General features: G+C 54.5%; 1 protein-coding gene across 1 annotated transcript; it reads left to right on the forward strand.

Annotated features, from left to right (window-relative positions):
* Positions 1-997: 997 nt before the first annotated feature.
* Positions 998-10610, forward strand: MCM5 (minichromosome maintenance complex component 5). The gene is made up of 17 exons (XM_059846307.1): positions 998-1109; positions 1312-1494; positions 2377-2503; positions 2605-2733; positions 3408-3580; positions 4783-4938; positions 5033-5199; positions 5778-5949; positions 6052-6163; positions 6917-7060; positions 7351-7416; positions 7988-8164; positions 8271-8383; positions 8620-8748; positions 8980-9122; positions 9697-9824; positions 10253-10610. The coding sequence occupies exons 2-17, from the start codon at positions 1328-1330 to the stop codon at positions 10352-10354; spliced, it is 2205 nt and encodes a 734-aa protein (XP_059702290.1). The 5' UTR covers positions 998-1109; positions 1312-1327; the 3' UTR covers positions 10355-10610.
* The last annotated feature ends 1225 nt before the right edge of the window (positions 10611-11835 follow it).

Raw genomic sequence — 11835 nt, forward strand, 5'->3', positions numbered from 1 at the left:
CTGCCAGAAAAAACAGTTAATCATTGAAAAAGATAGTCAGGTGTTTGAAGAGCAGGAATATGAGGCTTGATAGCTATTTAAATACAAGAACTTGTTCGTTCAGATTTGAATTAAGTTCTACCTATCGAGTCACTCTAAAGCACCCCAACTAAACCATTTTGTTCACTCAAGCATGCTCAGGAAGCTAAGATCCCAAAGAGACAAACAAATGCCCATGAGCTCACATACACACTGTACCACACTCAGCATCTCTCCACTCCTCAGAGAGCCTGAGTGCAACATCAGAGCTGGGAAATATGGGTTCTGACTGGTACCCTACCCTCCCTGCTCATGCCAGGAGAGAGAGGGCGCTTTGGGATCTCACAGCCATTGTTGTCACACATAGAAGATTCCAGACTGAGCCTCAAGTCCGCAGAAATGGAGACCGAGGCTTTGATTGTACTTGCCTATGATCTTTATGAGTACTTCTGGTTTCTGGGCAGCAACGCCACCCTCGTCATTTCCCGGGGGATGCAGCCGAACCCTCCCTCGCCAAGCACGGCGCCTCACGGCTCACTCTGCACTTCGGCCGCGCATTACCGCGCCTTGCAAGGGCCAAACTGCGCACCCAGCCACCCGCCGGCCTTCCCCTAAGTTCACAAATAGCCAGGAGGAAGGCATCCCGGAGGACTCGTGTCCTGAGGCCCTGAAGCACTGACGGGCCCCAGCTGTCCCAGGAGCCTGCAGCACTAATTAATTCACTGTATTCCCGCACCTCCCGGGCCCACAATGGTATCGCCCGCTCCCCCTCTGCGCCTCGCCGCAATGGTGCGGCCCGCCCGCCATTTCGCCTCCCCTCGCCCTTCGCTCCCAGATTTCGCGCCACACCGCTGGAGGCGGGCAGGGGGAAGGAGTGCTCCGGCCAATCAGCGGCGGCAGCGGCCCCGCGCTCTTCCTCTCGGGGCGGGGCGGAGGGGGGCGGCTGCAGCCCAATCGGCGGCGGCGCGCGGCGCTCGGGCCAATCGGAGCGCGCGGCGGCGGCGGCAGCGCGCTCCCCGCCCCCGTTCGGTTTCCGCCGCGCGCCGCTTTTGCCGCGAAAAAGTTGGGAGCGGGTTCCGGCGGGGAGAGAGGTACGAGCGGCAAGGGATCGGGGTCGGGATCGGGGTCGGGATCGGGGTCGGGATCAGGGTCGGGGTCGGGTTTTCCCTGGGGCATTGCGGGGAAAGAGCGCGGCTCGTGCGTGGGGTGCGGTGCGGGGCACTCGGCGAGGGGCGATCCCGCCGGGCGGGAGAAGGAGGCGGCTGGGGCTGAGCCACCGCTCTCGCCCCGCAGCGGAGCAGCTGCCGCGATGTCCGGCTTCGACGACCCCGGTATTTACTACAGCGATAGTTTTGGGGGAGACGCGTCCGTGGACGAGGGGCAGGTTCGGAAGTCGCAGCTGCAGAAGCGGTTCAAGGAGTTCCTTCGGCAGTACCGGGTGGGCACGGACCGGACGGGCTTCACTTTCAAATACAGGTGCTGCTGTGGCCCCTTTTCTCCTTCTGAGCCTTGCCCATCCCCACCTGCACATCCAGTCTGCTCTTAACCTCCCTCCTGCAGTGCACACCTCACTAACACAATAGCCGCTTTGTCTCTTCTCGTAGGCCATAAAAAGCTCAGGATTAAGACATGTTTGTATTTAACCTGATAGAAAAGCAGAGGTCTGGTGTTCTCAAAAATTTTTAGGCAGCCAGCCAGTGGAAAAGATAGCAGTAGAGGGATTCACACTGTCAGGCTTGCACTTAGTTCTGAGATTCAAGGTTTGTCTTTGAATTCGTCGTGCTTTCTGGTTTGGAGAATTGTCTGTGTCCATTAAATCAGTGCACCGCTCTCCACATATGCCTTCCAACTCTGTGAAGTTCCTTTGGCCGCCTTTTGCTTATGCAGTTTGGAGACACAGCACAACACATGTTGAGAAAACATGGAGATACATCATAATCAAGGATTACAACAAGCTTTCACCTCTGAATTTCATTAATCCTGGCATTTTTGAGGAAAATGTTGTCTGTTCTGTTATTACTTCCTTTGTTTTAAACCACATCTTATGTATAGTAGTTACTGTCCTACATAGAAGTTTTCTCCTTGTTTATCTGGTCATGTGTCTCCAGTAAATACTTTACATTGCCACTGTAGCACTATTGTCCCTGGTCTTATGTCACCTTTCAACGTGGGCTTGGGTGGAAGGTTGCCCGGCTTCCCCTGTGCTTCTCCTGGAACTCATCTGATTTTTCCCTGCTTGCCTTCCAAACCAAGGACTCCCTGCAGAGCCTGCCTTTTCTGGTCCCTGCTTGTTCTAAAGCCACTGTTGGTGACTGGTGCTTTCTGCCCTGCAAACCTTTGCCACTTCCTGCCTTCCAGGGATGAGCTCAAGCGGCATTACAACCTGGGGCAGTACTGGGTGGAGGTGGAGATGGAAGACTTGGCCAGCTTTGATGAAGATCTCGCAGACTATTTGTACAAGCAGCCAACAGAGCACCTGCAGCTGGTAAGGATGGAGGCTGGCAACCTGGAATATTGTCACGAGAGCAGCTCTGATGTTCTGCTGTAACAGACCCACTGATAGCTAGCCCATTGTTCTCTGTCTAGTTGGAAGAAGCAGCAAAAGAAGTGGCAGATGAGGTCACTCGTCCTCGTCCCTCAGGGGAGGAGACTCTCCAAGACATCCAAGTGATGCTGAGGTCGGATGCCAATGCAGCCAACATCCGCAGCCTGAAGGTGAGGTGGAGCATGTGGGTGTGATTGCAGGGGAGCCTTGGGGATCCGGTCACATGGCTCAGGACACAGGTTGTTGCTGTTTCTTTCAGGGTTCCCAGGGAGTCCCCGGGTGGCCCCCTAAGCTGCATGTTTGCTGGTAGCAGCAGGCAGGCAAGGAGACTCCACATGGCTTCTGAGGGTGCTAATTAAATGAGGGTTTATTGGGGATGCCACCTCCAGGACCAGCATGGTTTCTGAGGGAGAAGGGGGGAAGGGGGAGGGAGGGGGAGAGAGGGAGAGCCTAGGGAGAAAAGGGTCAAGAGAGATTCTGGTCTCCCCCCACAGCTTAACAAGCGTGGAATAGGCCTTGGGCCAATGGGATTGCAGGTACATGATACTTCAGGGAAGGATCACAGGCTTGGAATAAAGCTTACATTTTCGAGGGGTGAGACAGAAAATACCATTTAACGAAAATGTAACACCACAACAGGTCTCTCACTAATTTACAAGCAGTGTTACTCTGCAGCTCAAAACTGACCACAGAGGGCTGTTAGTGCTGATTCCTGCTGCAGGAGCATTATTGCTGTTAGTGGTGCTCTGCACAGGTGTTCTGTCATTTGCTCTCATGCTTTGTAGTTTCCCATCCATCTTCCACTGATGGTTTCCTCACCTTCCCTTTGCCTTTCCCTTTTCAGTCTGACCAGATGTCCCACCTTGTGAAGATCCCTGGGATTGTAATTGCAGCAACCCCCGTGAGAGCCAAGGCCACCAGAATCACCATCCAGTGCCGCAGCTGCCGCAACACCATCAGCAACATCGCGGTGCGCCCGGGCCTGGAGGGCTACGCTCTGCCCAGGAAGTGCAACACGTAAGGACTGACAGGGGCATGCACCAGCAGGCTGGAGGGTCATAGAAGACTGCATTCCCTCTTCCTGCTCCTGCTGCATCCCATGCTTTGTGGAATCTGCCCCTGTGCCAGTGTGCAGTTCTGGCTGGCAAGTTCCAGCTGTCCCTCTGGTCATGCTGGTTGTGACCCAGCACGATCAGTGCTGCATGCAGTGTTGAGTGACCGTGTCCAGGGAGTTATTTTTATTTATAGGGAGTTTTGCCTCTTGTGCCTAAAGGATCATTCCTGCCTCCAGCTGTCCCATAATGCTGTGTTAAATTGTTCTCCTCTTTTTCAAACAAACTCCTTGCTTCCACATTCCCACTCCTGAGGGGGCTGTTTTGTGTTACCTTACAGATGCTTTTCTGCTAGCCTTTTTATCCTGCTTTACAGCTCCTGGAGTCTCTGAGAACTGTGAGCATTAGACTTCCAGTATGCTGCAGCTCTCGAGGCAACCTGGTGGGTTGTGTCTTTGGGCTCATACCTGCCAGTATTTATTTTCTGCCCCTGAACTCTAATGCAGCTTGAGAGGGGTTTGGGCTAGGGATCTTTCCCAATGTGTGTGATCTGTACAGCACCTTGCTCCTGATCCCTGACTGCATGAGTGCATCTGCTCACTGGTGTTGCCCTACCTGAAAGCCCTGCATGGAGTCAGGCATCAGTTGTGCCATTCTGAGACGTGGAGCAGGACGTGGAGCTGCTCTTTGTTTCAGAGAACTTGTAATCTAGCTAGGCAGATATGGCTTGATAGACTGGGAGGTGGATGTCAGCCTTGTCACATTGCTAATTGCTTTCTCACCAGAAACCACTTAACATTTGCTTTGTGCATGAGGTTGTAAAGAAGAATGCCCTGCCGTGTCACTGAGTCTGTGCTGCTACCCTCTGTGTAATTAATGAATTATCTCCCCTGCTTAGAGCTAGCAGGGGAGGGGTGGGAGGCAGAGAGAGTGCTCAGACAAGTGTCACCCTGCCTCTGGCTTGTTCTCATGTACACATTTGGCACTTGTAGAAGACAGGACAGAGAGCTTGCTGGCCTTTGGTCTGGCCCCATGTGTCTGCCCTTAGCTGCTGATGTGGCACGGCTTGGAAGGTGCCCCTTGTTGTCGCTGCTGTCCCCTCCACAGGTGCGCTCCAAGGAGTGGTTCATCAGTGCTAACAGCCTCCCCTGACTGATCTCTCTGCAGAGAACAAGCTGGCCGCCCAAGGTGCCCTCTGGACCCTTATTTTATCATGCCAGATAAGTGCAAGTGCGTGGATTTCCAGGTTCTGAAACTGCAGGAGTCTCCAGATGCCGTGCCCCACGGGGAGATGCCCCGGCACTTGCAGCTCTACTGTGACAGGTACTGGCACAGCCTTCCCACCCTGCCCCTGCTGGCTGCTGCTGGTGCCATCATTTCCCACCACCATCCTCTGCCATCCTCTGTCTCCTCTTAGGTACCTGTGTGACAAAGTTGTCCCAGGGAACAGAGTCACTATCATGGGGATCTACTCCATCAAGAAATCTTCACAGAGCAAGAACAAAAGCCATTACAACGTAGGGGTGGGCATCCGGAGCGCTTACATCCGTGTGGTGGGCATCCAGGTGGACACGGAGGGCTCAGGTGAGGGCTGCTTTTGGTGTGCATTTGGTTGGTGTTGGTAGCCTGGTGTTGGGAGACATTCCCCACCCTGATCCTGAACAAGGTAATCCCTCAGCAAGAACTGTTTGAAATCACAGCCTTCAGCCTTCTTTGCTGTTTATGTAACAGAAGGTTCAAGCCATTCCAGGGTCTGACTTGTCCTGGGCTCTCTATAGTCATGTCCTATAAGGCTTTTTCCTCAGTCATATTAAATGAGGAGGTCTCAGCCTGGGTCCTCCAGGGCTAAGCCATCCCTGAGGATCCCAGCTGAAGTCCATGGTAAAGATTGTATTTAAAACATGGTCCTGACTGTAATTCTCCCTCTGGTTCCTGCAGAGCTGCTTTGCCCAAGATCCTTGCTTTTTCTTATCAGCCTCTAAGGACACGGCCTGCCTTGCTGGGTTAGCAGAGGCTTGCCCTCTCCACCCTCCCCACCTGGTGGCACTTGGCATGATTTTCAAGAGGGGATTTTGGTTGTAGTGTGCGTGGGAAGAGTGATACAATTGCCTTTAAGACCTCTATTTGTTCGCTGTTGCATCATTCCCCTCATCCCTGTACAGGACATAGCTTCAGTGGCTCGGTGACCCCTCAAGAAGAGGAGGAACTTCGTCGTCTTGCTGCCATGCCCAACATCTACGAGACCATTGCTAAGAGCATCGCGCCCTCCATCTACGGCAGCACTGACATCAAGAAGGCCATTGCCTGCCTCTTGTTTGGAGGCTCCCGCAAGAGGTGGGCAAGAGTCAGCCTCTGTCTCCAAAGTCAGTGTTTTGTTATCAAAATAAATGCTCACCATCCCTCCTCCCTCTCTTCTTCCCAACCCCATCACTCCAGGCTCCCGGATGGCCTGACCCGCAGAGGGGACATCAACTTGCTGATGCTGGGGGACCCTGGCACGGCCAAATCGCAGCTGCTGAAGTTTGTTGAGAAGTGTTCGCCCATTGGGGTACGTGGCTTGAGGTGCCCACTTGTAGTGCACCCCTTTTCTCTCTTCTGCTCCTTGTCTTGCCCCAGAGACAAGACTGTGGTCATGGCAGTCACCTGCCTGTGCATCCACAGGTAGGCTTGCTGGCAGAGGCACGAACTGCAATTTCCGGTACTAGCCTAGAAGGGATGGGGAGTGAGGGAGGGAAGGTGAAGAAGGTCATGCCTTTTATTATGCTGTGAGCCAGACTGTTTGCAAATGTCCAAAGACGTGCCTGGTGCTGCTGTTTATTGTTGAGACTTGATCAGCAGAGGGGCTGGCTGGTCAGGACAAATTAAGTTGACTGCATCTCAGGCACGGACCTCCAGCTTGAGCCCAGGCACAGAATTATGTTTTCAGCTGTGTTTTTTTGTAGTCTCTATTAAACTCAGCCTCTGACCGTATTGTTCCCTCCAGGGGCAAACAAAGCTAATGCAGCAGCCCATCAAACAATGAATCACTCCCTCTTCTGTACTTAATATCTGTGTTTTGTGTCTGTATGCCCTCCGGTGTGTCACAGCTGCTTAGTCTGAGGCTTGGGATGAGGCAATAGCCCTGCTCTTTACCCAGCACATCTGCTTTTTACTTGTGCTGAGGACTTTTCCTGGAGGGTCTTCCCCCAGGAGCTCTGAATTTTGTGGTGCCAGGGATGTTTTGCCTCTCAGCTGGAGCAGTGGGCTCCTGGTGCTGCTGCAGCTGATGTACTGTCCTTTTCCTTTTTCCACGTGCCACTAGGTGTACACCTCAGGAAAAGGCAGCAGCGCTGCTGGCTTGACAGCCTCGGTGATCCGTGACCCTGTCTCCAGGAATTTCTTCATGGAAGGAGGAGCCATGGTGCTGGCAGACGGAGGAGTGGTGTGCATTGATGAGTTCGACAAGGTACCTGTGGGGCTGCCTGGGTGGGAGTGGGAAGAAGAGCCCTTGGGATGCCAGCCTGTTCCAGCAGAGCCCAGAGCTGCAGGAGGAAGGGCAACTCCTCTAAGACTCCCTCACTTCCTTTCGGGAAGATCAGGGGGATGGGGCTGCAAGGAAATTCAGTTACATCCTGCCTTCTTGGGCAGAGGTCCTCGCAGACCTTTATGTTGGGGGTCACTTCAGTAAGTGTGTGGCAGAGGTGACTGATGGTGACTTTTTCTCCTTGCCTGGTTTCTCTCATCTGGGATGCGAAGATGCGGGAGGATGACCGCGTGGCCATCCATGAGGCGATGGAGCAGCAGACCATCTCCATTGCCAAGGTGAGCTGTGGATTGAGCATGCTGCCCTGAGGTGGGAATCTGAGAGCCCAGCAACCGGTGGTCACACATCTTTTGCCAGAACTGCCCATTTTAGAGCCTAGACAGTGGTATTGAGGGTTGCTGGTGTCGCTGGTCTGAGACCAGTCAGCCCTGCCTGGAGGCTTTGGGCAGCCTGAACTTCATGGCTTCTCCTTGCTGGTGGCTGTCAGGCTGCACCTGCAAACCCATGCTTTGTGCCAGGGCTGCCCAGAAGGACTCAGCCCTGTCTGTCCAGTGTTTGTCACAGATCACAAACCTGGGGTGAGGTCTCCTCTTGTCTCTGCCCTCAACAAGAGGTTTTAAATGAAATTACTCAGTGCTCAAGTCTCAGCTGAAGCCAGTCTCCTTCCTGAAGGACATGTGGGTCCTGTCCCACCTTTACAGAGCAACTGGGTGCTACTTATGGGGCTTTATTTAAATGCAAGTGGTTGACAGTGAGTCCTTGAAAATGGCTTTCAACCTTTCACTGAATAATGACCTGCTGTGGAGGGGGTCTTGACACCATCCCTTTTTTTTTTGCCTTCACCCACAGGCAGGAATCACAACCACACTCAACTCCCGCTGCTCGGTTCTGGCGGCTGCCAACTCCGTCTTTGGGCGCTGGGATGATACCAAGGGCGAGGAGAACATTGATTTTATGCCCACCATCCTGTCCCGATTTGACATGATCTTCATCGTTAAGGATGAGCACAATGAGGAGCGAGACATGGTGCGTTGAGCCGCGTGGGTGCAGCTGGGACTCACGGTGCCTCTTTCTTTGGGAGGAGGAGGAGGCAGGGGCATTCCTGCTCTCTGACTGCCTTCTGCTTTCCCAGACACTGGCCAAGCACGTGATGGGCTTACACGTGAGTGCCTTGACGCAGACCCAGGCCGTGGAGGGCGAGATCGAGCTGAACAAGCTGAAGAAGTTCATCTCCTTCTGTCGGACGTGAGTGACGGGTGTGTCTTTGGCAGTGCCCGAGCTGTGCAGTGGGAAGCTGTGCAGTGGGAGGCTGTTTTGGGAGGCAAACCACCCGGCACTGTGGGTGCCCTTTCTCTTAACTCCTGCCTTGGGAAGACAGTGCAAGAGGAGCTCTCAGTGGTGCCACAGCACCCAAGGAAGAGAGCGGTGCCCAGGGGACCCTCCCCTTGGGCACTGCCTCCAGCTCCTGTCCCCCCTTGCAGGAAGTGTGGCCCTCGGCTGTCGGCAGGGGCGGCGGAGAAGCTGAAGAACCGCTACATCCTGATGCGCAGCGGCACCCGCCAGCACGAGCAGGAGAGCGACCGCCGCTCCAGCATCCCCATCACTGTCCGGTGAGCAGCACCCCGTCCTTGCCCCCACGCCTCTGGGCTTAGGGCTGCAGTACTGGGCTAATCCAGGAAGGGGCTGTCGCAGTGCTGGGGTGTGAGGGCAGAGCCCTGAAAGTGCTGTGGGGGGAGGCAGGAGGTGCATGGAGTGGGATAGGTGGGGATGGCAGGAGTTGGGGGGAAGAAAACACCCCTCTAGCTGCAGTAGAAAGCAGGGATTGTCTCTGGTGGCTGCAGGCAGCTGGAGGCCATTGTGCGCATTGCCGAGTCCTTGGCGAAGATGAGGCTTCAGCCCTTTGCCACCGAGACAGATGTTGAGGAGGCCCTGCGGCTCTTCCACGTGTCCACGCTCGATGCGGCCATGTCGGGCAACCTGTCAGGTGAGGAGGAGATATTCTGTGCTGGGGGTAGGAGAGACATGCTGGACCTGGCTGTCAGGGCAGGGAGAGACGAGCGCCTCTCTCAGGACCTGGCTGTTAGGGGCAGGTGCTGGACCTCCTTCCTGAGCAAAGACAAAGTGATGCTTTGGGCAGCAAGGGGCCATCGTGGCTGTGGGGCTGTGCCTCATAAGGAGGGCAAAGGCAAATGACACTGAGGATCTCCTGTGCTGCTCAGGGGAGGGCTGGTCTGGCCCCTTGTGGTCCCTAGGGCAGAATCTGGTGCTGGACGTCATTCCCCAAACCTGTTAATCCTCTAAGATCTTTTTCTGTGGGGGTGAAGACAATGTTTCCTTGGGCAGCAGCATGGAACAAAGGGCTTGAAGAAAGCTCCAGCAGTCAGGTCCGCATTCAGTTCTGTGGTTGGACCTCCACAGCCTTTTACAGTGGAGTTGTTCATGGGTTCCCTAAAGTCTGTAAGCTTTGCAGGTGTGGTGGGAGACACGGGAGATGAGCACTGTGTCCTGGAGAGTGACAGCTGGGCAGCTCAGAGAGCTCACTCGGTGTCTCCCTACAGGGGCAGAAGGCTTCACAACACAGGAGGACCAAGAGATGCTGTCCCGCATTGAGAAGCAGCTCAAGCGCCGCTTCGCCATCGGCTCCCAGGTGTCCGAGCACAGCATCGTCCAGGACTTCATGCGCCAGGTGGGTTAGGGACCCCATGGAGGGCTGGGCTGTGAAACCAGGGACCCCGGGCTGCTGCTGGGGCCATGAAACCCCTTCCTCAAGAGCGGACTGGCGAGCCTTTTGGTCATGCTTTAGAAGTTGTTTATAGGGAATGGTGTGCAATGTGATTGCAGAGTTTAAGCATACTGAGGTAATTTTCTGCAAAAGCTTTGAGGGCTGGGGCTGGTTTGCGGTCCTACCCTTGAAACCAGAACTGTTTGATTTGTGACACTGGCTGCAGTCAGATCTAAATTAGGGAAAGGGGAAGGAAGCATCAGTGTCTTGGGCTATTGGGCTTGCTCCTTTTAGAGAGTCCTAGCCAGGCTTTAGCAGAGGTTGCAGGTTCCTTCTGAGTTCCTGTTTGCTATTCCGTGCTGGCTCATCTTCCCCCGCTGTCCCCTTTGCAGAAGTACCCAGAACACGCCATCTACAAGGTGCTGCAGCTGATGATGCGGCGGGGGGAGATCCAGCACCGCATGCAGCGCAAGGTCCTGTACCGCATCAAGTGACCTCCCTGTCCCAGGCTCCAGGAGAGAACTGCTGCTGCTGACGCCTGCCCAGGAGAGGCAGAGTGCCCCTGGGAGCTGGGGCCTGCTCCTGAAAGAAGCTTTTCCTTGGGGAGCTAAAAAGCCCCGGGCCTTCATCTTGACCCAGAGTTTGTGGTGGTCTGGGCGTCCCTTGTGTGCTCTGTTGCTGTGTCATGTCCATGTTTCTTTGAGCTCTGAAAGCTTTTAGTTTGTATTAAAATAAACCCTGATATTGGTAGCTTGGGATCTTTGCCCCTGAGGGGCAGAGGGGATGGATCTCCTTCCTCCTTTGCAGGGGGTGCAGGATTTTGGATAGAAAGGTGTCCCTCCTGCCTGCCCTCTCTTATGTACTTACTCTCACTCAGGCTCCAGCCTCAAATGCAGCCTCAGCAGCCCTGAAGGCAGAAACTCACTTCTCACTCAGGGTTTGTCTATTAAGGTATACAGCCTGTTGGCACTAGCTGTCCAGTTGGGCTCAGCAGTGCAGGAGGCACTTCACCAGTCCTGTGTGCAGTCTGCTGCTTTCTTCCCCCTCAGCCACTGGCAGCGAAGGAAATTATTTGCTGTTTGTTCCCTGCTCTTTGCTCTCTTCCAGGGCTGCAGCAGGGACACCCTTTACCCTGCAGTGTTAAAAGGCTGTGTGAAAGTCTTGCTTGAGGCATGGGCAGAGTACCCTGCTTGCTCCAGTGAGGATGGAGATGAAGGATAATTCCTATGAGCTGTATGCTGTCCTCCAAGTAGTCCCTGCCACCTCCTCCTTTATGCCAATGGCCTTGGGGAAGATTGTCCCACACACCAGGAGCCTCTCCTGGATACTGCCCCAGGGTGCCCTTGTGCAGATACTCACCCTTCTGCATTTGCAGCACAACCTTGCACTTTAAAAATTTGGCAGATTTTTGTTATTTCTAGCAAATTAGTACTGGCTCTCTTAAGTGTTCTCACAAAGATGAATGGTGCTGGTTGGTCCCTGCTCTCAGCAGGCTGGGGCCACCTTGCCTGTGAGTAGAGTGGTGGGGGCCTTTGAAGACCCCAGAGTGTTGGGTGAGCAGGGCTGCTGCTCGTGGTGGGCAGGCTGGTGCCTGGGTCTGCTTTCAGGCTGAAAAACCACAGGAGAGGTTTCAATAGCAACAGAAACGTTCAGGGCCAGCAGAGGGTACCAGAGCCTAGAGGATGCCAAAATGCAGCCCTGCTTGTGGTGCTGCCTCCTTCTCCTAGAGGGAAAACCAAGGGATCCCAATGGGCTGGGCTGTGCACTCAGTCTGGCAGCTGCCACACAAGGGCTGGGCCCCACTGCAGCACTTGGGGATCCAACAACATCCCTCTGCTGCTGGGTTTTGAGAGGCATGTGGTGCACTCCTTATGTGGTTGTGGAGTTGGAAGTCTGGAGGGGCTGGGTGGTGGTGGCATGGGAAAGACTGGCTGCAGATTAGAGAAACGGCCTTCTGCTCTTCATTCTCCAATTT

The sequence above is a fragment of the Haemorhous mexicanus genome, chromosome 5, assembly GCF_027477595.1.
Source record: "Haemorhous mexicanus isolate bHaeMex1 chromosome 5, bHaeMex1.pri, whole genome shotgun sequence".
NCBI lineage: Eukaryota > Metazoa > Chordata > Aves > Passeriformes > Fringillidae > Haemorhous > Haemorhous mexicanus.